General features: G+C 35.1%; 1 protein-coding gene across 9 annotated transcripts in view; it reads left to right on the top strand.

Moving 5' to 3' along the window:
- The window catches only part of AFTPH (aftiphilin), a 67087-nt gene that overhangs the window by 39153 nt on the left and 373 nt on the right, over positions 1 to 27561 (top strand). The window contains exons 3-9 of one of the 9 annotated variants that reach the window (XR_014253954.1): positions 4254 to 4405; positions 6219 to 6345; positions 6754 to 6810; positions 9687 to 9809; positions 15449 to 15509; positions 17091 to 17119; positions 20988 to 21111. Coding sequence is in view for 6 of the 9 variants with exons in the window: in XM_082426563.1 (XP_082282689.1) it covers positions 4254 to 4405; positions 6219 to 6345; positions 6754 to 6810; positions 9687 to 9809; positions 15449 to 15509; positions 17036 to 17119; positions 20988 to 21111 (728 nt within the window). In the remaining 3 variants the exon portion in view is untranslated. Of the gene's footprint in view, positions 1 to 4253; positions 4406 to 6218; positions 6346 to 6753; positions 6811 to 7330; positions 8435 to 9686; positions 9810 to 15448; positions 15510 to 17035; positions 17120 to 20987; positions 21112 to 27561 lie in introns of those variants that run through there. The other 8 variants (XM_082426563.1, XR_014253952.1, XM_082426565.1 and 5 more) reach the window with 8 other exon arrangements.

The following is a 27561-nucleotide window of genomic DNA, read 5'->3' as shown; positions in this document are numbered from 1 at the left end:
ATGGCCAGATGTGCTGCTGTTTGCGGGTTTAGAATTTGATATGACAGACATGGCTCAATCACCAGTTTCCTAATTCCAAATTCAAGGGAGAACTGATGACTCTTTTTCCTCTTTGACTTTGAAGTTGAAGGCATTTGAAATTCAAGTAACTGGAGTGAATATTAACTTATTTAGTTTGCTATTTAGTTACTGTTGTAACCTCAGCTAAATATTTAATATGCTAAGTGGGTGTGTACTTATTTTGTTACCCTCACTTTAATTTAGAGTGCAGCACTGGCTCTTTAGTAAAAATTTACTATTTACTTTGTTGGAAACTATGAATAGTAGTGTTAGATGAATAATTTGCTTATGCACAGTAGAATAAATCGAAGTTTAAATAATATTTCACTTTACTGACTTTAAGGCTGTTGCATGTGTTAAACTACCTTGGCTGACAATGTTGAGGAAAAAATTGAATATATTTTAAAACAACTAAAATTATTTAATAATCTTTAAGAAACAAAAAAACCCAAAACCTTTACCAGTATCAACCTTTACCTTTTTTTTTGGCTGCGTTGGGTCTTCGTTGCTGCACGCGGGCTTTCTCTAGTTGCGGTGAGCGTGGGCTTCTCATTGTGGTGGCTTCTCGTTGCAGAGCACAGGCTCTAGGCACGTGGGCTTCAGTAGTTGCAGCACGCAGGCTCTAGGGCGCACAGGCTTCAGTAGTTGTGGCGCGCCAGCTCAGTAGTTGTGGCTCCCAGGCTCTAGAGCACAGGCTCAGTAGTTGTGGCGCACGGGCTTAGTTGCTTTGTGGCATGTGGGATCTTCCCGGACCAGGGATTGAACTTGTGTCTCCTGCGTTGGCAGGCGGATTCTTAACCACTGCGCCACCAGGGAAGTCCCAACCTTTACCTTTTATCTCATGCTCAAATTTTATGAGTTTTTAAAAATTGAGTGTCTGATTACAGTGTTTTGGGAAATCTGTTTTTTTGAAAGAAATTTATCTGCTTGGTCATAAGAGAAACTATTCTTGTGGTAAGTTAGTTTCTCTTCTTCTGAGTGTTAATGTTAGTTATATTCTTATACCTCTTCTACTTACCATGTTACTTGGGCTATGTTCCATCATATCTTTGAACTTTATTGTGCTTCTTGGGAAGTAAAGCATCTTAACACATCTCATGTGTGGTTTACACTCTTTGATTTTCAGAATGTGATCAAGATTTAAGTTACAAATGCCAACCATCAACCAAAATGTTCACGAATTTTCAAAATTTAAAATCCCCAAGGAGTAGCAGTAACAGGTTCTCATTATATAAGCAGCTCTTAACAACAGATATTTTTTAATTAGGTACCTTTTTCCCATCTTGATAGGAGGATCTTGGGGAGGATGCAAAATATTGGGATTATTTAATTTCTTGATATAATATGGTAGAAATTGATATAAATTGAGACAGGTATTTTCATAATGATTTAGAATGCTAAATAGTGGTGGAGAAATAGCCTTAGTGAGATTTGAACCTGGTTTTGACATTTATTCCTTGGCAGGCCACTGTGTCTGTATGTATCATCTATATAATAACAAGAGTAGTGATAAAAGCTACCACTTCTTGAGCACACACTGGGTGTCAAGCATTTACTCCTCTAATTTATTATTCACCTTGTAAGGTAGGCCCTGAGAGCTCCAGTTTATAAATCCTGAAACTGAGTCTCAGCCCCTTGGGTCCACAGTCCTCTATTGAAGTGTTATAATTACATCAGCTATTTACTTACTGGAATTAACTAGTAGTAAATGAAATTTGGCATTATTTATTACCATGAACAAGATAGTAGCCCTTTTAGCATCAAACTGGTCTTGTAGATAGTTGGAAATTAATATACTTTAAAAAGTAAAATGTTAGGAAATTTAATTTTAATCAAAATCTTTGTTAATTCTGTTAGCTGCTTTCTTGTTGAATTGTTGAGGAGTTCCTCCCTGTGGTGAGTGGTGCTGGTCAGTTAGTGGATTCTGGTTGTTTGAATCTTCATTTAAAAAATTTATTTATGGCTCTACCTCCAGGGTCGGCAAACTATGGCTTAGCAGACAAATCTGTCCTGCCGCCTGTTTTAGTAAATCAAGTTTCATCGGAACACACCCACACTCACTTGTTTATGGATGGCCTGCAACACGAAAAATATTCACCATCTAGCCCTATAGAGAAAAATCTGCCAACTCCTGCTCTACCTCATTCAACAAAAGATTTGAAGCAATTGAGTCTAATAATCTAATCCTAAAGACATATGGAACTTTCTTTTAAAATTTCCATGTAATTTTATTCTTTATGAGAAAAGGTTGGGAAGAAGTTTAAAACAAAGTTTAAACGTGATTGGGTTAAAATAATGTTCTGTTTCCTCAAGTACATTCCACTAATTTGAGAATTTGCTCACTGGTATACCTAAGACCTGGTAGTTATGTGTAATGATTGATCCAAATCATTGAATATGTTTTGAGGTCCTTTCTTTCATCCTTAGATAAATGTTTTTTCTATCCCATTAAAAGGATAACAAAGAGGATACAAGAAAGATCCTGTTTTAATTTACAGAGAAATAAAATTTGGTCATATGTGAGTTTTTGCTTACCCTCCTTGCCCAAGAGGAGCCAATGCTTATTATGTTTCCAATTAGATGGTTATCTGATCCCTTTAAAAGTAATGTCTGTCCATTCCCTCTGTTGAAGTGAGTTAAGTATGGGTCCCCTTGATGCACTCAAGTTTCACAAGCCTTGGGATCTTGAGTCTACTCTTTACTGTAGGTTTCATAATTGATACTGAGAACCTTTTCCCATATCACATACATGAATATAATGAAGGTGTTAAACTTTTGTAGAGATAGCAGAAGAGTACCCTGAGACCAATTATGCAGCGTTAAGTTTTTTGCTCTGATACTGCTTCCAAAAGAGATTTTGTTTTGGAAAATATGTATGTGAAAATTTTTCCTTTTGTTTTTAATTTTCCTGTTTGCTGACTATACTAAACAACAGAAATCAAGCATTAACTTGTTTTGTTACTTGGCAGGAAGTACCACCATGATGTGGCATTTTCTTGTACACAGGATGTCATTTCAGTAGTACACTTAATCTTCCAACAAGTTTTGACTTAAAAGTTTGTATTCCTAGTTGATGTTTAAGTAGTAAGGTAAGCTGAGTTGAAAACATTTTACGTGTATCTGAAATAAAGTTAGGAAAGTGGGAATAAATGTTATAGTAGGTTACTCATGTAGACTAAACCTACTAGTACCCCCAAAATCTAAGTTAATCTAAATCCAACAAGTTTTAATTAATAAAAATACTCCAAAACTGCCAGTGTTCTCAGAGAAAATACTCTAGGGAATATGCAGGCTTTGCTTGGAGGAAAGGTAGTGTACTATTCAGAAATACAAATATGCACACCATAGAAGAGTAGAGAAATGGAATTTCTAAAAGATAGCACAGATCATCAAAATGATAAATGAGCCATTGAATTTCTTAGTAAAAATTGAGACATTCTTTCCTACTTTGTTTGGTTTCTTCTATTAGCAGATATTTCTAAAAGGTTTTCACAACAAGGTCATTCTGTATATCACAGGGAACTATATTCAATATTCTGTGACAAACCATAATGGAAAAGAATATGAAAAAGAATATATATGTATGTATAACTGAGTCACTTTGCTGTACAGAAGAAATTAACAAAACGTAAATCAACTATACTTCAGTAAAATTTTTTAAAAATTGTAAATAAGGTTTTCAGAATTCACGTGTTCATATCCAGGTTCTGTTCAACTATAATAGGATAATACTTTTTGCAAGCACCAATCTTATTGTTCTATAGAGTATGTGAGTGGTAGTAAGAAACACCCCAGTGTTATGGAAGGATTATGAATACTGTCTGGTTTTTTTGGTTTTGTTTTTGCTTGCAGATTATTCAAACTTTGAGATTGCTTTCTCACTGTACAATGGGGTAGTAATTTCTTCTTTGTAGAATTTTGTAATAGATTAAGATAATGTTTGTAAAGTGCCAGGCATGATGCTTGGTGTGTAACGACATTTATTTGTCGTTACACAATTATTTAAAGCTGTTCTATGAGTAGTTATGCTTCTTTCACTTAGTGTTTCCTGTATCTGACTGGTAGTTCCCCCACCCCCTAGTAGCGGACAGGATATTGGTGTATGGGGGGGTGTGTGTGTATTAATGATAAAGCTATGACATTATTAAAATTACAAAAATGAAAATAAACTTTTGGGGGGTGTTTTGATGCAGACAGCTTTACTAAACCGCCTGGAGCGAATTTTCGAAGCATGTTTTCCTTCCATATTTGTCCCTGATACTGAAGAAGAAGTTACTTCCCTGAAGCACTTGCTGGAAACAAGCACCTTGCCAATAAAAAGAAGAGAGGCCTTAGCTGAAAGTGGGTAAGTAGTAGACACTTTCCAGATAGCATGTATATTTGTTAGTTTCAACTGTTCTAATTTATAAGGTTATCTAAGGTTATCTTAAACCATTAAGGTTCTAAAACATTATGGTGTTTAAATTTAAAAAATTATATTGTGCTAAAAGATATGATTTAAAAGACTCTCTACTTGTCCATTTTTGAGCTTTTTAAAAAAAAATTCTAAATCGATATTCTAATCAATTTTATATATTATTTTTTGATTTCCTAGTATGATAGATGAAAATTTAGATCTTACATCTGCTATTCTCTTCTCTTCATCTTCCCAGTATACTTATATCGTACTTTTTGGTTAAATTGTTATTTGGTATTTTCATTATTATGATCATATATATAGTGTTCACAGTTAAGCCACTATTTTCTTTATAGTATACCTTTTTCCTGGATTTAATAATTGCCTCTCTTTTTCATTTACTGAGTCTTTCCCTACCCTCCAACAGCCTGTTAATATAATTTTACTTGTGATAAAACCTATCAAGCTGACCATTCCATTTTTTACCTGGAGTCCTCCATCTTCCAGTTCCTTCCAATCTGGAATGGATCAGTCTAGGCCCCCTAAACACATGTTGTCTTGGGACTTGCCTTCACTTAAATCCCATTTTGGTGGAGCACATCCTCTAATAGCCTCCTGAGAGAAAAAGGTACACAGGAGGTAAAATTTTACTTTATTCTACCCCTACATCAAATTTATAATTTAGGGTCTTTTGTTGCTGGTGTTCTGAAATTTCACAATGAAGTATCTCGATATGAATCTTTTTTCATTCATTGGACTGAGTACTAGGTAGGAACCTTTCAATCTGGAAGCTTCTGTTCTTCAGTATTGAGCAATTCTCTTATAATGACAATTACCTTCCCTCCATTGCCTCCGTTTTCTTTCTGGAACTCCTATTAATTATTAGATGTTAGAGGGTCTAGATTGACTTGCTAATTTTAATTTCAAAGTTATTCTTATTCCTGGGTACTTCTGTTACATTTCATTACTCCCCACCTCTGGAGGCAGTATTTCTTAATTTCATTGAAGATGAATATTATTTTTGCTTCTTGACTTCTGTTTTGGGGTGATTTCTGAGAACAGAAGGGGACAAAAAGGTTGATGTTTTGCCATCTTTAAACTGTAGATATTTTTTAAAAATATGCTAGCTGTGCAGATAGTTCATACTCTTAGACCCAAGAGATTCATTCTAAGGAAATAACACAATTCTGCAATAACACACACCATAAAATACAGGAAGATATTCTTGCACTACTAGCAATAGGAGCCAAACAGTAAGAACAACTTAATTAAAACTGTAGGATTGTGGCTAAATAAATGATGATGCATTTGTCTAATAGAACATTACACAACCACTGAAAAAGATACATATGTACATAAGGAAATGCTTAAAATCTGAAAAAAGAATACAAAATTTTAAATATGCTGTAATTGCAGTTGTGTATTTGTGGGTCAAGACTCAAGGAGAAAACATATTAAATAGCTCCAGAAAGATGGTGGGATGCTGGGTGGTATCTTTCCTCCTTTTAAATATTTTTGCCTTACAATTTAAAAAGAATAACATACCAGCCCAATTTTTGCTTGATTGTTTCAAATGAGTTTAACTTAGTTACTTTTCCAATGACTAAGTGTTGGCTGTTGATTTCATTCAGATAGTAGTTATATACTCATGTTAGACACAAGATTAATTGAAATGTATGTTTCACAGTCACATTAAAAGTAGAATTCATGGTGAAAGCTATTGAGTAACCCATTGTTGGTGGCTTCATCGTGACCTTTGCAGGGAACTGCTGGATGTGTGGGCTGAGCTACAGGACATCCATGATGCACATGGCTTGAGATATCAGTGGGGCGGCTCCCATAGCAACAAGAAGCTCTTGTGCTCCTTGGGAATAGACACCCGAAACATTGTGAGTTTATTAGTACCTTGGAAAATCCTTTAATCAACCTATGAAAAATGTTTTTAAATTCTGTCACACTTCTGTTGAAACTAGTTCCTCAGAAAAATAAATATTAGTTGGTTTAACATGTTCATGTATTTTTGAATATGCCAACTTTTAAGCATAAATCTATCTAGATTTTTCTGCAGTATTTCTTATTTTTAGGAAAAGTTGTTTTAGTGTTTTTCCTTAACTATAAAATGAAGGAATTGGGCTAGGAGATCAAAAATATAATCCCATAAGGGCAATTTAACAATTTCTTCAATTTATCATTCACGATGTATGTAATAAAGCATTACAAGCATATTTTGGAAACTTTCATTCTGTGACAGACCATTCTCTAAATATATGTTCTTTCTCTCTAACGTACGTATATAGCTCTTCACGGGCAATAAGAAGCAACCTGTTATAGTGCCCATGTATGCAGCAGGATTGGTAAGTACAAAGATGTCTTTGCATGTGTTTATCATTGCTGCATTTATTCTGTAAAATCATCTTACATAGCACGACATGGAAAGTGTATTTTAAGGGGCATTTACTGTGGGGCCATTAAGAGAATAAATACAGTATCCTTTTTCGATCTCATAAATCCATTCAAGTCTTGATCTGAGGATATTTTTCTGTATTCTATTAGTTATAGACACTTTTGTTTTAGATTGAAGATTATTTTTTATCTTAGTAATATTAGTGCTCATAACTTTTTGTAAAATGCACCTTTGGAAGTCTCTCTCTTTTAATTTGCTTTTAAAAAGAAGAAGCTGAAGTATCTGAAGCCTTAGCTATCACTTGTTTTAATGCATTTGCGATTTTTTTAAAATAATGCAGTATTGAAGCCATGGATGTATATCAAAGCTTGGAAATATCAAATTATAACAAATGAAAATGAGTCAGGACCCATAATTGGTATTTAGTTTTTCCATTAATGTTTTAAACGTGTTGAATTTTGTTTTTTCAGATATGCCAGGTAGTCCAGGAAAACTGAGGAATTTTCATTCTGTACCTTATCAAGACTCAGTCACATTTTAAAGTTTGACTTGTTTGTGGTTTTTGGCGTGTCTTTGAGTTATTGGTGCATAAAAATGGCCTATCAAACTAAAAATATTTTTAAATTCTTTCACCAATAACTTGAAAATAAGAAAAAAATACTGTGTTTAAGATAGAGAAAAACATAACTGAGGAACCCTTGGTATGGAGTTTAAGTTTAAAAACCCTTTATGTGCATGTGAAAATGAATTTGCTGTGGAACTTGACCTTTTTTTAATCTGCAAACTTTTCCATGAATAAGCTCTAATTATTGTTATTAAATTGAAATGTTTGCTTTGTTTTGTTTTGTGGAATTGCACAAAAACTTCTGTGCTTGACCTTTTTTTAAAAAATCAGTTTCTACTCCTTTGTGAATGGTTATCTTGTATTTTCAAAACACCTTGATCATCCCTACTCTCTTTTATGTTGTAGGTAAATGTAATCCAGAACGTTTCTTTAACTTTCTGGTTATGTGGATCTCTTTCCTCAGGGAGTAGCATTCTAGAGATTGTTGGTGGTGTTATTGTCACATTCTGAATAGGAAGTAGGAAATTTAATTTGTGGGCACTTTTCATTCAGCATGTTGGCGACAGTAACCTACTTAATGCTCTGTGTTAGGGTCAGCACATTAGCCAATTCTTTAAGTTTTATGTGGAATTAGAGACTAATGTCTATGCTTTTTTTCCTATCTTAATTACAACCTTTTATTAGTAATGTAATTTTACCATTTTTGTAAGCTTTTAATACCAAAGTTGGTTTAGTGAATGTATCATCTCCTCCTCCATCTTTGTGATGCCTTATATTTAGAAACTTATTCTTTTTCATATCTGGTTTCAAACTTTAATGATACCTGAATTTTTCCCATGGTGCTTTACACACATGTGATGTTAAGTATCTTTTGATCTCATCTGGAGGAATAGTACCTGAAATTGTCATTTAAGTCACTGGCTCTGAGACTTCAATGTGCATTGGAATTGCTTGGAAGACTTGTTAAAACACAGAATGCTGAGCCACCACCCCCATAGTTTCTTATTCGGTAGGTCTGGGGTAGGGCTCAAAAATTTGCACATTTGACAAGTTCCCAGGTGATAGAGAAGCTACTGATGGGGACCACTTTGAGAACCACTGACTTAAGGGAGAGCTCACATTAGAAAAGTTGGCTAAGACTAGTAATTGTTTGCCAAATGCATGGAGCCTTTGTAGAAGGGCACACTAGAAAGCCTGTATAATGTGTATGGTATTGAATTAGACCATGAATTTATTTTCATTTTTCGAGCTGCTAGATTAAAGCCTTTCACATGCACTGTTAAGAACTAAATCTGTAAATTGCTTATTTAGCTTATGCTTGATTTTATGAGGGTGGGGGGATTCTCCTGAAAACTTGGTTTTAGAAATGTATAGATTCTAACTATAAGATTCCTGACTTAGCAGCTTTGGGGTTTTTTCCCCAATAGTAAAGGGAGACTTTTATTTGGTTGATAACTATTCAAGAGCTTATCAAGTATTATTTTTAAATTTGTAAAAGCTTGGGCCTTTTTTCATGCCAGTAACCTGGATTATTACCCATTATTTTTAGTGTTTGGTAGAACATTAATGCAAAATGCTGATTTTTTTCTTCTTCTTTGTTTCTACATCCATCTTGAATGTTTTTCTCTCTTACTCAAAAAGTGTGTTAGATTCATAGTGGAATATGTAAGATGTTTTCCCCTCTGAAATGACTGTCTCTGCTTTGCCAGTCCAAAGAACCAAGAACTAAGGTTCCCATCTATAGTGGAACAAGGATCAAACACTAAATTCACATTGAAGCATGTAGACGTCATCACATTATATGGTGTGTTTTAGAATCAGCTCTCACCTCTCCAAGCACCACCTTGGTGTAATGTGTATGAAGAGTGCCCTTTCCTGCAGTTTCAGATCTGAAACATCAGAATAATGTTGGATTCTTAGGGCATGGATGTAATATACTGTTCTGCTTGCCTCTTCCCCACCCCCACCATCCCATGTGCTTATGCTTTTGTGTGACAGTGATAACCAGGCACTTTACAACAAATCCAGTTCAATTACAATGTCTTGCTTCAAAAAGTTTGGATTCCAAAGGTATTATTATGAAACATTTCCCATTATAGTGCTGTAAGATTTTCACTAAGCAAAATTTAGGACTAGTTCCTTTTTGTCTTCAGTTCTTTCCAGATGACCTGTTTTCTTTCTGCTTTCTGCTAGATTAACTTTCTTGTAAAGTTTATGGGCTGATCCTTCCCCCCCATTAATGGCTAATATGCCTTTTTCAGGGTATGTTAGAGCCCACCAAGGAACCGTTGAAACCACTATCTGCTGCAGAGAAAATCGCTTCCATCGGTCAGACAACCACTGTGTCACCAGAAATGAACACATGTACATCTGACCAATTCCAGGTAAAAATATCTGGATGTATGTAGATATTTTTATGCATGTATATACATGTATGTCCACACACATTGTTGTTTCCCTTAATATATAACTTTCAGTTTTTAAAATATTTTTAAAATTTAGTTTCATGATGGATGTGATTTCAGTTACTTATTAACATCCCTTGAAATACAATGAGCAAATTCTCTTTAATTTTAAAAAATAGAAAAGGCAATTTGAGAACTGGCTGGTTATGGGTAAGTCCTTTAAACCTATCCAGGACTTAGTCTTCTTACCTATAAAATGAGGACTTTGAAGCAAGCATCTCTAAAAATCCCTTACGGCTTGAACATTATGTGATCATTATTACTGACACACAAGTCTGGTAAGTGCTAGATTTCAAAAAAATGGAAAACACTGCATTTATACCAGCTCTTCAAGTCTGCTGTAGTGTGTTTTTCCTGAAGCCTGCAAAAATTTTATAAAGTAATAAAATTTAGGTGTGTTGATTACATCAAAAACTGTTGTTTTGAGAGTTTGAATAAAGCTGTTAAGTTAAAAATGATGTAGCCTTTAACAAAACATTCTGTGGATTAGGAAAAAAAGAAAGCTCTCTTACCTTTCTTATCCTTTACCTCCTTGGGACATTTAAGCACAAATCGTATTTCAGTCTAATATGTTTAATATCAGAGCCTTCCCTCTCACTTTTTATCTGGGAGAACATAGCCACTTTGGTTTGCTTACTTTTTTGACATCGAATTAGAAACTGACTCAGTGCTGGTTAAACATTGTTTTTTAAAATATTAGTATTCTTAATGAACATTACCATTTCTAAAACATATTCTTGCTGTGTTTGTCATTTCTTAACCTTAAATATCATCTTTGATTATGTCTAACACAGTAATGTATGTTTGGACAGCCTTTTCCAAAATGTGTGTCCCATTGAACACTAATCCCCAGAAATGCTCCACTAAAGAAGGGTTCCATAGTGAAGTAAGTTTGGGAAATATTTCATATCATACCCTACAACCACCCTTGGAGATTCACAACCCACACATTAAGGACTCTGAAGAATCTTGCAATGAATAACCCTATTTAATTTTACTTCATTTCTCAAATTTACTTGGCCACAGGACCCTTTTCTGAAGAACATACTTTGAAAAATAATTTTGTAAAGCAAGGTCCTACTTTTTCAGGTGTGTTTCAAGAAACATCTAATATTACTGCTATGTACCACTGTGGTTTATGCTTGGGCTTAGCTTAAACATCCCTCTGAACCCAGTTTATTACCGGCACTGAATTAGTAGTGGGCAAGGAGACCTAATGCGTAAAATGCCTGGCCTTACTGATGGTTGGGCAACAGGCAAGGTGCCTTGGGCAAAATGTCTCAGTAGGTTGAATCTGTCCTTAGCTCTCTTCTTTTCATTGGCCTTGTATTGCCCTCTGGCTATCAACTGCTCTCCCAGGCCTGCCATGTCTATGCAGGTTCCAAAATTACTTCTCCCACGGCACATTCTCACTTCTGCCTCAGTCAACATTCTTATTCCTACAATGCTAGGTATTAGGAAAGTAATTTGAGTAACTGCCTGGTATGTTTTCTGGAAATGGAGCTGTTCTTACTTGAGGCCACTTGTTGCTACTTTTACTTGCCTCCTTCTCCTCTTCTCCTCTATCCAACCACTTCCACGTGTTACAGCCCCGTAAGTTATTGCTTATTTTATCAGAGTTAGCTGTCACCTGTCATTTTTGCCTAGTCATACCTCATACTTATCATCGTTCTTATATAATTTAATTATAGACTTGATTAAAAGTCTAGATAACCTAATAAAAAGCATGTGTGTTAATTTAACGGAAGATTTTTAATAGAAATTAATGTGTGTTAATTTAATGGAGGTTAGTTGCAGCTCCATATGTATTCAGCTGCTGCCACCTCTATGCATGCATATACACCCCTATGTACTTGTAATCAAGGGACTCTCTCCCTATTTATAGGCAAGTGTAGGAATTTTCAGCAACATTTAAGCATACCTAACATTTTTGCTGGAAGATGGAACTTGGTCTCTTGCTACTTATCTTTTTTAAAAGCTCTTTTTAAGCAAATATGTCCTTTTATTCTGTTTCATGCACACATTTCTCTTTTTAAAAAATACACATATAAATAATAAATTAACAAGTTTATTCTGTACTTTTTTATGGTAGTTTGTGATCCTCACTGGCTTTAGCTTTTAGGCTTTTGGGAAACCAGTGAAAACAATATTTCCCAGTGGAAATTCAAACTTATTTCTGAATTGACTTGAGCCTGTGTAGGTCTGCATTCTAACATTCAAATTGAAGATTTCAGCATGCATATCAGAATTTTGTGCTGAGATGCCTAACCTCCATCACTAGATTGCATGACCTGTGCTTGGCTCCATACTTCTGATTCAGGTTAAGATACTTAACAAACATCTGAAATGCATTGTAAAGATTCTCTATATAAAGTGATATTTCTTACCACTATTCTTTGGCATGCAATGTATATATTATATATACATTATATAAACATGTATATATTTTTCACTTAACATTTTGGCCATGCAGTCTTTCTCCTAGTGATAATTTTCAGATGAAACAGCCATAGCCATTAGTGCTAGAAGCTTAGCAAAATGTGTCAGGAAAGACCTGTTCAATACCTAAATTTCCCCCGCGCCCCCCCGCCCCGCCCAAAACGTATAGCAGACCTTCCTCTTATGTTTTGGCATCATTGAACAGTGACTTTCAAACTTAGCATAGTTGTATAATTCTCATTATGACTGCATTCTTTTTGGTCTGTCTTTTCTATTTCAGTTTGGTACCCATTGAATTTTTATCTTCCGCATCAGTTTGTACTCATCAGTCTTATAGCCATTGCATCTCTTGTTTAGGAATTTAATATTTTACTAACAACTGTTAATGTTTTTTTAAAAGATGCTTTTACCTGAAAAAACAGTTTATAGGTAAAAAGCAGTAGTGATACTTTTTCTTGTTGTTGTTTGCCTCTTTATCCACTGAATTTCAAGGTCACACCATTCACGGTGCCATTATTGATTCCCCTCTAAGATCAGTACTTTAACCATACTCTATTCACTGCTGAGTAAAGTCAGCTCTCTGGCTAGCAGTTATCCAACTAGTCACCACTAGCAAACTTCTTTTCTTAGGCTGCTTTATGTTGCTATTTCAGTTGTGAATCAGAATTTTAGAGTTAGAAGAAAGAAAAAATGACTATCTAGCACTGTACTCTCTTTTTACACTTAGAAAACATATTAGGAAAGACTAAGTGATTTACCCAAAAGCACCCATCAGTGCTATAGCTAGGACTAGAACCAGAGTCTCCTGTCTCTAGTCTTTTCTTTCCCCCTCTTTTTATTATGACCTTGTCTCCTTTCTTTTGTCTCTGCAGTAATCATTCATGCCACATTACTTAAAGTTGTTTGAAAATGTTTCATTCCAGTGCTTTCTCTTTAAGTTGCCTACTTGTCTGTGCCGTTAGTTAGCCTATAATTATTTAGGTATCTGTTTTTCATCTATCTCTTTTCCACTGAATTTTGATTCATGATTTAGCACCTCATTATTACAATATTGGCTGTGTCTTCAAAAGGCCATACGCCTCTGTGAGAAGCTAAAATTCCAGAAAATCACTGAAATATTTCAAAACATCCAGCTACTTGACATCATTTAGGTAAAACATGTTAATGAAAGACCTTTGCTCCATTTACCCAGAAACTTTATTATTATGTAAATCTGGGTTTGGCCCATCCAGTCAGTGTTGAATAGTTCTAAAGGTGTTTCTGATCTAGAAGTAGAATAATATAAGTTGAATCTGTTGGAATGCATGCCTAGAGCTTTTTGTTTGTTTTTGAGATCAGCTAAAGAAGATCTTTTCTAAATGTTATTTATCGGTCTTGCAGGTAGGTTATAAACTAGATTTTCACCAGGATTTTTTTAAATTTTATTTGAAATAATTATAGATTCACAGGAAGCTCCAAAGGTAGTATAGAAGAGGTGCCTTGTATCTTCACCAGTTTCCCCCGTGATTACATCTTACATAATCATAGTACAAGATCAAAACCAAGAATCTGACATTTGTGCAATATGTGTATGTAGTTCTATGTCATCTTTCCATGTGACCACCTCCACAGTCAGCATACAGCATTTCTTCCATTGCCACAGCCAAGCCCCCGCCCCACCCCACTCCAGCTCCCACAACTCTCTCTCACCCCTGGCAACCACTAATGTTAGTGTTTTATTTTGTTTATACCTAGCCCCTCCACCTCCAGGCCTGACTTATATGGGGGAGACTAAGTGCTTATAGTAACATTCCTATAATTGGTTATCAAAGCAATTGTATTATAATGTCATGGGATTGGACTTTCAAAAATAGCCGATTCATGTTCCCTTCCTACAGGGAACAATGTCTTTGTCTACACAGAAAAAATGATTATAAAGTTGTTGTTTTTTTAATTTTTTTTTTATATTTTATTCATTTATTTTTGGCTGCGTTGGGTCTTTGTTGCTGTGCGCGGGCTCTCTCTAGTTGCGGTGAGCAGGGGCTACTCATTGCAGAGGTGCACGTGTTGCTCTGTGGCATGTGGGATCCTCCCGGGCCAGGGCTCGAACCCGTGTCCCCTGCATTGGCAGGCAGGTTCCTAACAACTGCACCACCAGGGAAGCCCGATTATAAAGTTTCAATAAGTGCCTACCTTACAGTAAAGCATGGTGGTGAGCAATACAGAAAAAAAAAAAGATGGCAACATGTTGATAGTAAGAGTCTAATAAAACACAGGTTATTTCAATAATTGTTGCCAACACCACCCTCAAAATAAAAGAAGAAAATGAAAAAAAGGCATTTTTTTTCTTGTCAAGAATATTCTTAAAATAAAGCAGTGATCATTTTTAAATGTTTTGTACTACCTTCCATCTTCTATGTATCATTTGCTCATTTTATCTTTATGTGTTCAGTAGTTAACAGAATTTTAAAACCTCGAATACTCAAATGAGTTCTGAGTATACTTTTCAGTACATTATTTTAAAAATTAAATTCTAATACTGATTGTAAGTAATTTCTAAATTAAAGAAGATGATTAATTTAAAAAAATTTTTATATATAAGGAAACCAACTAAATTAACCATACATGTTTATACAACTAGTTAACTTAGTCTTTAATAACCCAAATTGCCTCACTTTCAGTGGTACCTTCTCTATTGCATTATATCATCTATTAAGAAATTTTAAGTGGATAGTCATTTAAAATAAAGTGGATAACTCTTTAGTGAAAAAAAATCAGTGATGTTTTTAAATATTTTTATTGTAATCAAGCCAGTAGTTGAAATCATGATTTGAGAATAGATTGAAATCTTGACATAGGATCAGTCCATAAATTTCTGTTTGAAAATGTAAAGATAATTCCATTTCTCAGGTACAACATTTTTAATGTCAACAAGCTGTACTGTTTATAAATTTTGCAATTTCAGTTTGTGTTAATATTTGTAGATAACCTTCTGAAATTGTAAATTATCCCAATTTTGTCTTTAGGTATCTTATTGCCTAATGATCTTGCTATAATAGTGTTTCGTTTTATTTTTAAGGATTCTTTATGTTGCTACAACCTGTACTGATTAATTTTGATTTTTTGGTTTTCAACTCTAGGAGTCTCTACCACCCGTCCAGTTTGACTGGAGTAGCAGTGGCCTTACTAACCCTTTAGATGGTACGTCTCTCCGTAGAGCCTCTAGCACCAGAGCTAGAGTTAAGAAAGCTACAAAGTTCAGACAGACTTCTCTCTGCTGACTTCCTTTTTTGTTTGAACATAACTTCTTATCTTTGGAAATTCAGGCTTTCTTTCTGAATAGTGATTGCTCAAGAAACCAGCTGTTACTATTATTAACAGTATTAATGTCCATATATAGGTAGTAGTAGCCAGATAAAATTTTAGTTTCTTTATCGCAAGTCAAAAACAAGCTTCTTTATTTTTCACAAATATCTAGGCAGTTTAAATGATATTTTAGGTAAGACCAATTTACTTGAAATTTTTTTCTGTAGTTTTAGTTTATGGAATTTTCTTGGATGCAAAGTCTTGTGTGTAGAGGCTGCTTTAAAGCACAAAGCACAATTATTTAACCGAAAACAATGTGCAAATAGATCCATATTTATTGACTCAAAGTAGTTTTCAGATTTAATAATATTTTGTAGCGCACTTATGTGCAAATGAAAAACGAATGATTTTCATGATCCTTTTCTAAAACTTATCTCAAAATACTAGTAGGTAGTTCCAGAAATAATTGGTTTCACTTATGGCTTTAAAAGAAAATCCTGAAAAAGGATTAACTTATTCCAATAAGGTGGGGTTTTTAAATAATACAAAATGCTAGTTTTCCTGTGTGTTGACATCACAAGTTTTAATTGGACTCTAAGGTATAATTACTCTTACTCCTTATACTTCATAAGTTGTTTGAGCCATGGTCTAAAACACCTGTTATTCTATCAGCTTTGCCTTAGAGTGGGGGATCCCAGGATATCTGGAAAGCATCCAATTGAACATCCGTGCTGAAGGAAAGCCTGGATGCACCTTCTGCTGTTGTCTGGTGTCTTATTCAGTCAAATCATCATGCTTTTTATTAACAAACAACTTCTTTAAAAATGTATACTATTTCTGATTACTGTTTCAGAGTTAAAGGGGAACAGTACAGCTTGAGGTTGCACATCAGGGTAGGGCAGTTATGACATTCCTTATTACGTTATTTTATTTTAAGCTAAGTTAATGTATTGGTGCCTGTCCTGAAACTGACAACTTTGTCACTTTTAAAAAGCATTAATTAGAAACCAACACTACTAACATAAAAAATTTATTTGGGCATGTACAGTGATTTAATGTTGGGTTGAGATTAAAGTATTGTTTCCCTTTAACGGGTATACTTTCCCCTTGGTCTTTCTGGTATGGCTTCGAGTTTCGATTGAAAGAACCGAACTCCTAACTAAAACCTTACTAAGTGTCAAATTATTTACATTGTACATGAGAAAATGTACATTGAATTAAATTGTTACTTTAGAAATGTCCTTAGCAGTGAAAAACTAATACTGTACACATTGTTTTAATGTTGATTTTAAAATATGTAATGACTACTAATTATAACCTGCATGTTCAAGTGTGTGTCTTACCCCTTTTTACACATAACCCCTCCTCCCTTGGCTTACCTTCTGTGTGGCTGCCTACCAACACGGTCACTGAATTTCAAGCTAGTGGAGGTTCCACTCTTCTGAACCTTGATTTCTTTGGGCCCGTGGATGACAGTAGCTCTAGCAGCAGCACCACAATCCCAGGTCAGCAGAGTGTTAAAACCATAATTCTAGTTTATTTACTAAAAGCATGACCACATCACTTGACTTTCCTATAAACAAGGAAACAAGTAGATTGTATTCTCTATAATGTCTACTACTTTTCTTTCATCTATCTACTGTTATTTTCTAGTAGTATAACTATAACAAATGACTTATGTGAAATGTATTTTAAGGAAAGCTTTGTCAGAGTGTGATATTCAGAGCTGAAAGTAGTTTCTAGATATAAAACAGCCCTAATGTCCTTACACAGTTAAAGGCAGGGGTTTTTTTTCCCCCTGTAAACAGAAAATGTGATATTTTATATGCTTATTTTTTAAAGCATATTCTACAAAGCCATTTGAAAAAATACAAATTTAGAGATATAAGAATATTTTAGTACACAAAGATGACTTTACATTATAGTGTCCGTGATAATAGAACCTTTTACAAATTCTAGCATTCAATTAGTTGTTCATTAGTGCTGCTAAATGTATAATTAGGTTCCAAAATGTTGGCGTCTAACACTTAGTTATATAGTCCCACATAGAATTATTACTGTTTTTATGTAGCTCTTGAATAGAAAGTTTACTGTTTTCCATGGAGAAAAAAAAAAATGTTAAAGGTAATAATAGAAAATAATTGCTATGAGATACTAAAAGCTAGAAATTAAAACTTACTGGAGTGCCTGTTAAATTAATGTTCAGCCTGGCAAAAGTTCAGTCCATTGACCAAAGGCCTAATGTACTTTGTCATTTTCTAACTGAATAAACGATTAAAATATAATGGCATTTTTATGTTTACATTTTATTTAATATGATTTTAATGACTCCCTGTCATCCCAACTTGTGATCTGGTAATCATGCCCATTGATACCAGACGGCTGTTGAGGTGCTATGTAGATGCCAATGCCCAGAATGCATAGGGAGGGTCCCTCTCAGTCTCCACTAGGATCAGTTAGACAGCCAGCCTGGTTCCTGAGAATCTGCTGGTTTTGTTCAGCTAGATAACCCTGCCACCCACTTCTAGCAATTTAGGAGCCATGATGGGAAATGGGGGAGACTAAGACAATCAGCTAAGGGTGAACCTGGGACCCAGAATGCCCTCCTCCAAGAGCTGGTTATGGAAATCTGATTGTGCTATAAGGACATTCCAAGGCCGTTTTGTAGAATGACTGGATTCCGCATATCTAATCCCCTGGTTATCATTTTCATTGTTTCCAAGATTTTACAAGCATATGAAAAACTAATGTGTCTGGTTTTGACTTCAAAATGATATTTCGCTATTTAAATTACTTCTAAATACATGTGAGCTATGGAATGACCTGGGTGAGCTAATTAGTTTTTAATACTTAATGGGGGGAAGAAACCCAAAAACTTGTGTATCAGTTTCCTTATTACTATAATCCCAAGAATGAATTACCAAGCTCCTATTTTTAATTTGCTCTCAGCTTTGTTTTGTCATGGACTGTATCATAATTTAAATGAGGTCACTATTTTTGGGTGTCTGGTTTAAATTTAATTTTTGGTTACATTTCAAACTCAGTTAAAAGTCACCCGTAAGAGCACAAATCATCTGACCGTATAAAGAAGTACAGAAATGACCTGATAAACCAGGCTCAGTATACATACACAGCTTTGAGAAGAGCAAGCAGTTTCAGAAGCTTAGAGCTGTAATGGAAATGAAATTAGCATGGTCAATGGCGGTCCTCATTACTTTGGAACCTTTTAAATATTTTCCTTCCGTATTTTCATTAATATACTCTAGCTGCTGTGTAAACCTGATTACTATAAATTTGCTTTGGCTTGTTTTATTGCTATTGGGTTTTGTTAAAACTTACCATCAAGCTACAGGTGTCAACACTTTCCTGAGTATTCCATTTCACCACTTGCTTGCACTTTTTCTGACTTGTTTCTGGGAAAGTCATTTTGTCTTAGCTTGCGGTTATTTAATTATTTTGTGTTTGAGACTTAGGAGGCTGGCATAGAACTTGGTTGGCTAGCTTTATTTATGTAACTAAACTATGCCTCATTAAGGTTCTGTTAAAAAAAAAAAAAAAACTCTTCCATTAAAAAAATTACTCTCCAATTTTTTGTGTAGAGTAAATAGTTGTCTTGTTTTTGAAAAGTATAAAATATAGCCATAGTACTTTTTTTGGTGATAATGGTTTTGGGAGGTTGGAGGAGGTTGAAGGGTTTTTTTTTAAATCTCCTACTTCACTGTTTGACAGCCAAGTTGTCAGTATTGTATAAACCCAACTAAATTTTTACTAGCACTTTTCTGTTGCCATTGTTTACTCTGCATTGTGCATTCACCATCTACTTAAATTTTGTGGTTACTTGAAATCTAACCTTTCATAGTGGAGGAAGGAGGTGCTTTGGGTTCATCTGGTCCCTTTACAGGCATCTGTAAATTTTTACACTTTAATTGCAACCTTAATACGTATTATAGAAATACAAAGAGAGGGCCTTTTAAATTATATTTTGAAACTGTACCTTAATGAAATACTAAAAACTTGGGAGAGTCAACAAACATTTTCTATAGCCTTCCTCCCTTGTTGGACATGGTAACTGTGGAAGCCGCTTTTGCTAGTATGATTTCTGTAAACATCTGAGATCTGTGTTTACATCTGCTAGTCAGCTACAAAGTTGGTTAATAGAAGGCAGTTCCTGATTTTTTTTCTTAACCTAGAAATATCCTAAAGGAGGAAACTTGTTTGTTAATATCGATATGGTACATGTATATACAATTTTATCTACAGATCTTAGGGCTTTTTTAGAAATAATAAGTAGAAATTGATGAAGCTATAAGACATTTGTACGTACAGTCTGCTTTTCTGTTATACCCTGAAACTACTGAATTTGCTAAAACCAAAGAGAGTGTAGGATTAAAAATTTTTTATCTGATTATCTTTATTTTCCAAAGCTTAGCTTGAGTTGAAAATATTTAATTGTTCCTTGTTTTTTGTAGTCATCATATTTGATATAAATTAATGTTCAAGGGAAGTTTTTAAATATGTATGTATATTTTAATGAAGTCAGATGGGAAGGATTTTAATAGATTTTACAATAAATCTAATCCTCTAACTCAGCTTTGTTTTGAAGTTTTCTAACAAGATATTTGAACTGTTAGCCACTAGGTTCAGCTATGAGACAATAGAAGTATAACCCTTGAGACAGTTTTCATTTTGTTCAAAAGTAGTGCTTTTATTCACTTTTTCTGAAAATATTTTACCCTCCCCACTTCTTACCTGAAGAAAGAACAATGTGGTATATAACTTTTCTTTAGTAATAGTTTGATACTTTGGGTAATATTTCATGTCCTCAGATAGTCAGAATATATTTAAACCAAATCATTTACTGTATCTGAGACTTTATATTAACTTACAAATTTGGGGGTATGGACGAAAATAATGGAGGACAAATGGTCAGGGAGGTAAGGGAAAAGGGAGGTTCAAAAAATGAGGTTAAATCAGTCAATTTAAAAATTGAAGTGTCATATTACGTAACAAATCATGTGCATTCTATTTATAAAGCATTGATAACCTTCATGTCACAAATACAAAATTTAGGGAGTTTTCTATAGCAGATAGAATTTTTGAGAAGTATTTTGATGGTATCTTCTACATAAACGTTAGATTAATTAAGGCTATATTTACACCAAAGTGGAATTTTAAGAGTATTTTCCTACTTTATAAAAACTCCGAAGAGTGGAATTTATAATTTAAAAAATAAATGCAATATTACAGTGTTCTAAAGATATGTTGTGCTTATAAAGACTCAGATGTTTACAGAGTAATTGCCTTTTGCATCTTGGATTGTGGCTGAGTACCCATTGCAGCGTGCCCTCACTGACTATCATTTTATACTATAAGGTGTGGATCCAGAGTTGTATGAGTTAACAACTTCTAAGCTGGAAATCTCCACCTCAAGCCTCAAAGTGACTGATGCATTTGCGAGACTCATGTCCACAGTAGAGAAGACAAGCACATCTACCAGGTAAAAGCTAGTGCTCATTACACCCTAATTTTGAATTCTGTGTTAAACAAAGTAGCCCAGATGGGAAAGCACATAAGTTGGCAGTATTTCAATATATTATATTAAAATTCACTTTACATTTATAAAACCAATAGATGCCTAATTCCAGAAAATAGTATCAAATTATGTTTAATTATGGATTTACTAGAGCGGAGCTATTTCATGAGAGACTGGAAAGGGCTGACAGATGTTTTCTCTCCTTCCCTACCCCTGCACCCAACTTTGTAGAGCAGAATCTGATAAAAGAATTGAGATCATAAAGCCATTACAGAAATGCTCCCCCTTTTCTTTCATAACTACTGAGATGATCATCTTTGGGAACCCAGTTTCACGCTCCCAGAGTCACCTAGGCTGATCCTTTCACCTCTGGGCTAAGAGAGAGTAGGGAATGGCCACTGTTTTATTTTCTGAATTTTCGCTGATGCGTAGCACCTCTGATTTGGGTCGTGAAGCCTTGCTTTTAACAAGCTTTCTGGGAGCCCCTCAGGGGCAGGGCCTTTAGAAAAGCAGTTATCTCAGATACAGGAATGTCATGTGGACGTTGTGTGCAGGATTTAGGAAACCTTTTGTTTTACATAATTAAGCACTGGAATAATCCATTGCTTTGACATGTTAGCCATAAGAATAAGGCAGTTTCTAATAAGAAGGTAATCATTATGAACCAGGAAATCACTACTGCAAGAGCAAATACTGGTTGATTGGCATACCAACTCTGCGGTACCAAATCTATGATTCATCAGCACTTTAAAGTGAAAATATTTACCTGTTTTTGCCCAGTTAGGCAGAGATATTATAGCTCTTTCCCCTGTTTAAATACATTCCACTCACACGTCAAATTCAGATTTATCTTTTAAATCAATTCTTCTGTAGAAAAACATCCATTTAATAAAGCCGTGTTTTCCTTGCAAATAATAAATGCTTACCTGTCTTAAAACTTTGGCTTGAATTATCACATCACCTTTAAAACGGTGTTGTGTGCCTAAGTATCTATTCAACAGATATTTATTATTACTAATACAATTAATATTTATAATCATGAAAATCCATTATTATTTGTTTTATAATTAAGGCTACCCTGAACTTTTCCCGGGAATGGATTTGTAGTCTGCACGTTCTTGTTTAGCCACAGATTCTCTCCCTTGTTCTTATCACCCCTATTTCTTTGTAGTAACACTACCTGGCGCTGTTAAAGCCTCCTATTAAGTGAACTTGCTTGTAAATGAAGCTAGTGTGGATTTTTTGCTTGCTTTCTAATTTCTCTTTCCAAATAAATCATATTTTCAAATTAATGTTCTCCTTATACAAATTTCTCATCCATTTTTTCTATATATGTTAACCAAAAGCTAATGGCTTTTAAAACAAACAGACAAACAAAAAACTGATGCTTTTATCATTTGGGCTTTCTCCTGCTACTTTTTGGACAACCTTTTCTAAGGACAGTCCTAGTGTTTCCTCACCTTTTTCCCTCTGCAGTCTCACTGAGTGAACTGTAGTAGTGTTGAAAGTCCCGGTGGTGAGAATTCATTCTTTGTGCCAGTAGGAGGAGCTCTAAGCCACATTGTTAACTTGCTTGCTCTCCTAACTTTTCAACTCACCCTTAAAACATTCTGTACACTAGAGCACTCTTCCAACTCCTACCACTTTAAGTTATTTTCATTTTTTCTCTTATTCTGTACTATTCTGGAATGAACTGAAACTATAGTGTGAATCCTGGGGTCAGTGTTGTAACTGTATTGAATTAGTCTCTGGTACCTGTCCAGCTTCACATTTAAAACAAAATAAATTGCAAAGAAAACAAGTTGTCAACTTTGTGTTTTCTCTTTGGAGGAATTAACTATTTGAAAGTGAAGAGAAGTGCAAATATTCACAAGTCTTATAATTAGAAGGTAATACTGTAAAATGCCCCCATGAGTGATTCTCAGTTGTACAGGGAAGAGAAAGGCAGGGTGGCATAATTCCAAAGGAATTTTAAGCATCTTTGTTGTTTTTTGGTTTTGCTTCATTTTTTGTTTTTGTTTTTGTTGTTGAATAAAATAAAATTTAAAGTGTACACATCAGCAAAATCTTGGCTTTTGTCAATACACAGAAGATAGAGTGAAAAAGCACTGAAGAACTGTAGGGTAAGAAAAGGTTAAGAAACAGTGGTCTAGGTAGAGGAAATTTGCCATGTAGCAAACAACATCCCATACTCTTCCAAATGCCTTTGCATATGTAAGAGAAAGTACATGTGCTCTTCACTTTCTAAACATAGGTTGTGAAAGTGACTTCTTATTTTAAAGAAATGCAAGTTCTCAGTTTTAAAATAGCTCCATCTTCTTGCTTACCTTTTCTAATATAGAGAAAAATTACTTCCTAATCTTAATCAGTGGGTAGCCAGCTAGTTAGTAGCCACAGACCTCTAACTGAAGATTATACAGGCCAGAGGACTAGCTGCCAATAAACATGCATGGTTTTTTCTTTTCTTTTTTTTTGACCTTTTAATTGAGATATAATTCACATGCCATGAAATTCACCCTTGTCAAGTGTACAATTCAGTGGCTTTTAGTATATTCACAAGGTTGTACAACCATTACCACTAATTCCAGAACATTACTATCTAATTCCAGAACATCACTATCTAATTCCAGAAGATTTCTATCATCCCCGAGAGAAACCCCATACCCATTAGCAGTCACTCCCTATATGCCAGTTTTCTCAGCCCCTGGCAGCTATTAATCTGCCGTCTATCTCTATGGATTTGCATATTCTGGTTATTTCATACTAACAGAATAATACATTATATAACCTTTTGTGTCTGGCTTCTTTCACTTAGCATAATGTTTTCAAGCTCAGCCAAGTTGTTGCATGTATTGGCACTCTCTATTCCTTTTTATGGCTGCATAATATTCCATTGTGTGGCTATACCACATTTTGCTTATCCCATTAATCAATTAATGGACATTTAGGTTGTTTTCACTTTTTGACTGTTATGAGTAATGCTGCCATGAACATTCATGTACAAGTTTTTATGTGGACAAATGCTTTCAATTTTCTTGGGAGTGGAACTTCGGGGTCATATGGTAACACTATGTTTAATTTTTTGAAGAACTACCAAACTATTTTCCAAAGCAGTGGCCCCATTTTGCATTTCCACCAATAAAGTTTGAGGGTTCCAATGTCGCCACATTCTCACAAGGCTTGTTACTGTCTTTTGATTATAGTCAACCCAATGGGTATGAAGTGATATCTCATTGTCATTTTGGTTTACATTTCCCTGATGGCCAATGATATTGAGCAGTTTTTCAGGTGCTTATTGACCAGTTGTGTCTCTTCTTTAGGGAAGTTGTTGTTGTTGTTAAGAACTCTTTACATATTCTGCATACTAGACCTTTATCAGACACAGGATTTGCAAATATTTTATCTCATTCTGCAGGCTGTTTTTTCACTTTCTTGGTAGTGTCCTGTGAAACACAAACATTTCTTAATTTTGATGAAGCCCTATATATATGTGTATATGTGTATATATATCTCTATATATAGATATACATATATGTGTACATAAATATGTACATATATATATTTCATTGCTTGTGCCTTAAGTGTCATATCTAAGAAACCATTGCCTACTTCAAGGTCAGGAAGGGTTACACCTAGGTTTTCTTTTAAGAGTTTTAAAGTTTCAACTCTACTTATATTTAGACCTTTGATGTATTTTGAATTAATTTTTGAATATGGCGTAAGGTAGGGGTCCAACTTCATTCTTTTGCATGTGGATATCCAGTTGTACCAGCACTGGTTGTTGAAAAGACTGTTCTTGCCCCATTTCCCTCTTGTTGAAAATCAGTTTAACCATAAATGTATGGGTTTATTTCTGAACTCTTAATTGTACTGCATTGGCCAAAAGGATAAATCTTAACTAGGGAGAGTATAAATCAAAATTAGGTCACTGCCTTTGGCTTCGAGGAAAGGTCATGATGTAACTTTTTATTTTCAAATTCCCCTCAAGCATTTTCTTCTTTCTTATATTCTAAGAAAACTAGATCACATCAACGCATAGCGACTACAGATAAATGCACAAACTATGAACTATGTGAACTTTTTCGTATTTTTAAATACAACTTCAGACAGCCTTCAAGTAGTGTCTCTGAAATAAGGTAATTGGTAGAAACTCTAGAATAATATTTACCAACCATTCCTTGGGTGAAAACTTCTTCTTTGTTCTCCTTCCCCACACCCCAACTGCACTCCACAAATGAGGAAGTCCATTTAGGTGCAATTTTACTGGATACTGTTTTTAATAATTTTTTATCTTTACAGAAGCAGTAAGAGTAGAAAGTTAGAAAATAGACAAAAATTTTTTAGTGAAAGTATCACATTCTTACCAGTCAGATCACTATAACTCCTTAGTGCATATTCTTTCAGATGTTTATCTTTGCAAATACACACATATGGGTGTTGTTTTAACCAAAAAGGAGATTTTATAGTCTATACGGAACTGAGCCTTCCCTTGCAGTCAGTGGTCTCCATCTATTGATTTCAGTAAATTTTCATTTCATCTAATACCCAGGCTATATGTATTCAAATTCCCCAACAATGTCCTTTCTCTCTGCTTTCTCCAAATCAACATCCAATCTAGGACTATTGTACCTAGCTGCTATAGCTAAGTCACTTTTAACCTAGTATATCTACCCCCATCCCTTCTGTTTGCTTTTCGGTTTAATAACACTAGCTTGTTGAAAAGATTGGTCCACTTGTCCTGCAGAACGTCCCAATCTGTGGATTTGTCCATTTGCTTCATTCAAGTAGTTTTCAAATATTTCTCTATTCCCCTTATTTCCTGTAAACTGGACATTATATCTAAAGGTTTGATGGATTCAGGTAAAACCTTTTGGCTGGAATACATCATAGGTGTTGTATCACATCAGAAGACACATAATGTCTGGTTGACCCCATCGTGAGTGATGCTAAGATTGACCATGGTGAGATGCTGCCCTTTCCCATGTAGTCTTCCAGTTTTTCACTTTGAGACTAAAAAGTGAACTATCTGGTTTTATTTTGGAATGATGCAGGTAGGCAACTTCCCATCAACCATCCACTTAATAGTTTTACCAGGATTTAAGCGCAATTAAAAATGTAGATTTTAATCGGAAAAAATTTGGAGTGCTATTCCATTCTTCTGAGAAACCCTGGAACTGAGTTCAGTATTGGTTGATCTACTGATGGTTTCAGTGTGCCTGAAGCTGACCCCCATATTGAAGAACTTTGGTCCTAAAAGTCCGATGTTTGATTTTTCAGTCGTTCCGTAAAATCTTTTTATTTCAGCCTGAACTTAAATGTGGTAACAACAGAAAAGTCCAGGTATAAAACAAAGACCTGCATCTATCTTTTCTTTTCTTGTTTCACCTCCTGACCTCCTGCACCTCATCCCAAGGACAAAGAAAATACTTAGATGGAAGAAATAACTTGTGTCACACCTAATAGAGTACCAACTATCATTTACCATAAAAGAGAATTGGGCCTTTTAGAGTCAACAATTTTAAATTACTTTGATCTAAAATTAATATCTTTATGACTGCAGCTATCTTTCAGTATATTTAACATCCTAGAAAAAAATAAAGATTGGATTACAATCATGTGCTCAATTTGAGCCACATTCGAGGCTCAATTGGCATTTTCTGTGGCTCACCTGCTGGGAAGACCCAGGTCAGCAGGAGCTCTTCTTCCCTGTGTCGACACGCTGCTCATTTCTTATATTAGGGGCATTTCATCTATAGGACCCAACAGATTTCGAGATTTCCCCTCTCCCTGAGTCCTTCCTGCCCAGGTGCATTCTCGGCATGAGTAGCTGGCCCTAGTGCCGCGGCCTTTGGACCTAACCATCTAGCTGCATCCCAGTGGGGCAGAGGCTGGGTGTTTTTGAGCTGAGGGCTTTCTGTCCTGGAATTCCCCTTTGGGGTTGAAGAAAGCCTGAGGTTAAAATGACTTAGAAGGACTGTGCCAGACACTTTGCTTTATGTTGAGGCAACTTTGGTAGTTTCTCGGGGGGGAGGGGGAAATCCAGTTGGGCAGAGTGTTATTAACTAGGGCTTCAGCATTATATCTCTGCTTCGTAACTTTTTTTTGGCTGCGCCACACAGCATGCAGGATCTTCGTTCCCCGATCAGGGATCGAACACGTGACCCCCGCAGTGGAAGCACGGAATCCTAACCACTGGACCACCAGGGAGTTCCCTAGTAACACTTTAAAAGTATGCCTAGGTAGATGCTTCTAAGCTTAAATAGAGCTGCGAGCTGTGCATAGGTACATGTGAATGTCTATGTACATGCCTAACTGTAATGAACATACATAAATTCAGTGTGAATCTCTGTAAGAAATTTGGCCTCTGGCACAGGAAGCACTCAACACAAAGGTATTACGAGGTTCAGGGACTGG

This window comes from Balaenoptera physalus (genome assembly GCF_965194825.1).
Source record: "Balaenoptera physalus genome assembly, chromosome: 15".
NCBI classification, from domain to species: Eukaryota; Metazoa; Chordata; class Mammalia; order Artiodactyla; family Balaenopteridae; genus Balaenoptera; species Balaenoptera physalus.
Note: the sequence above shows the minus strand (reverse complement) of the source record. Positions and strands in the feature narration are given on the sequence as shown.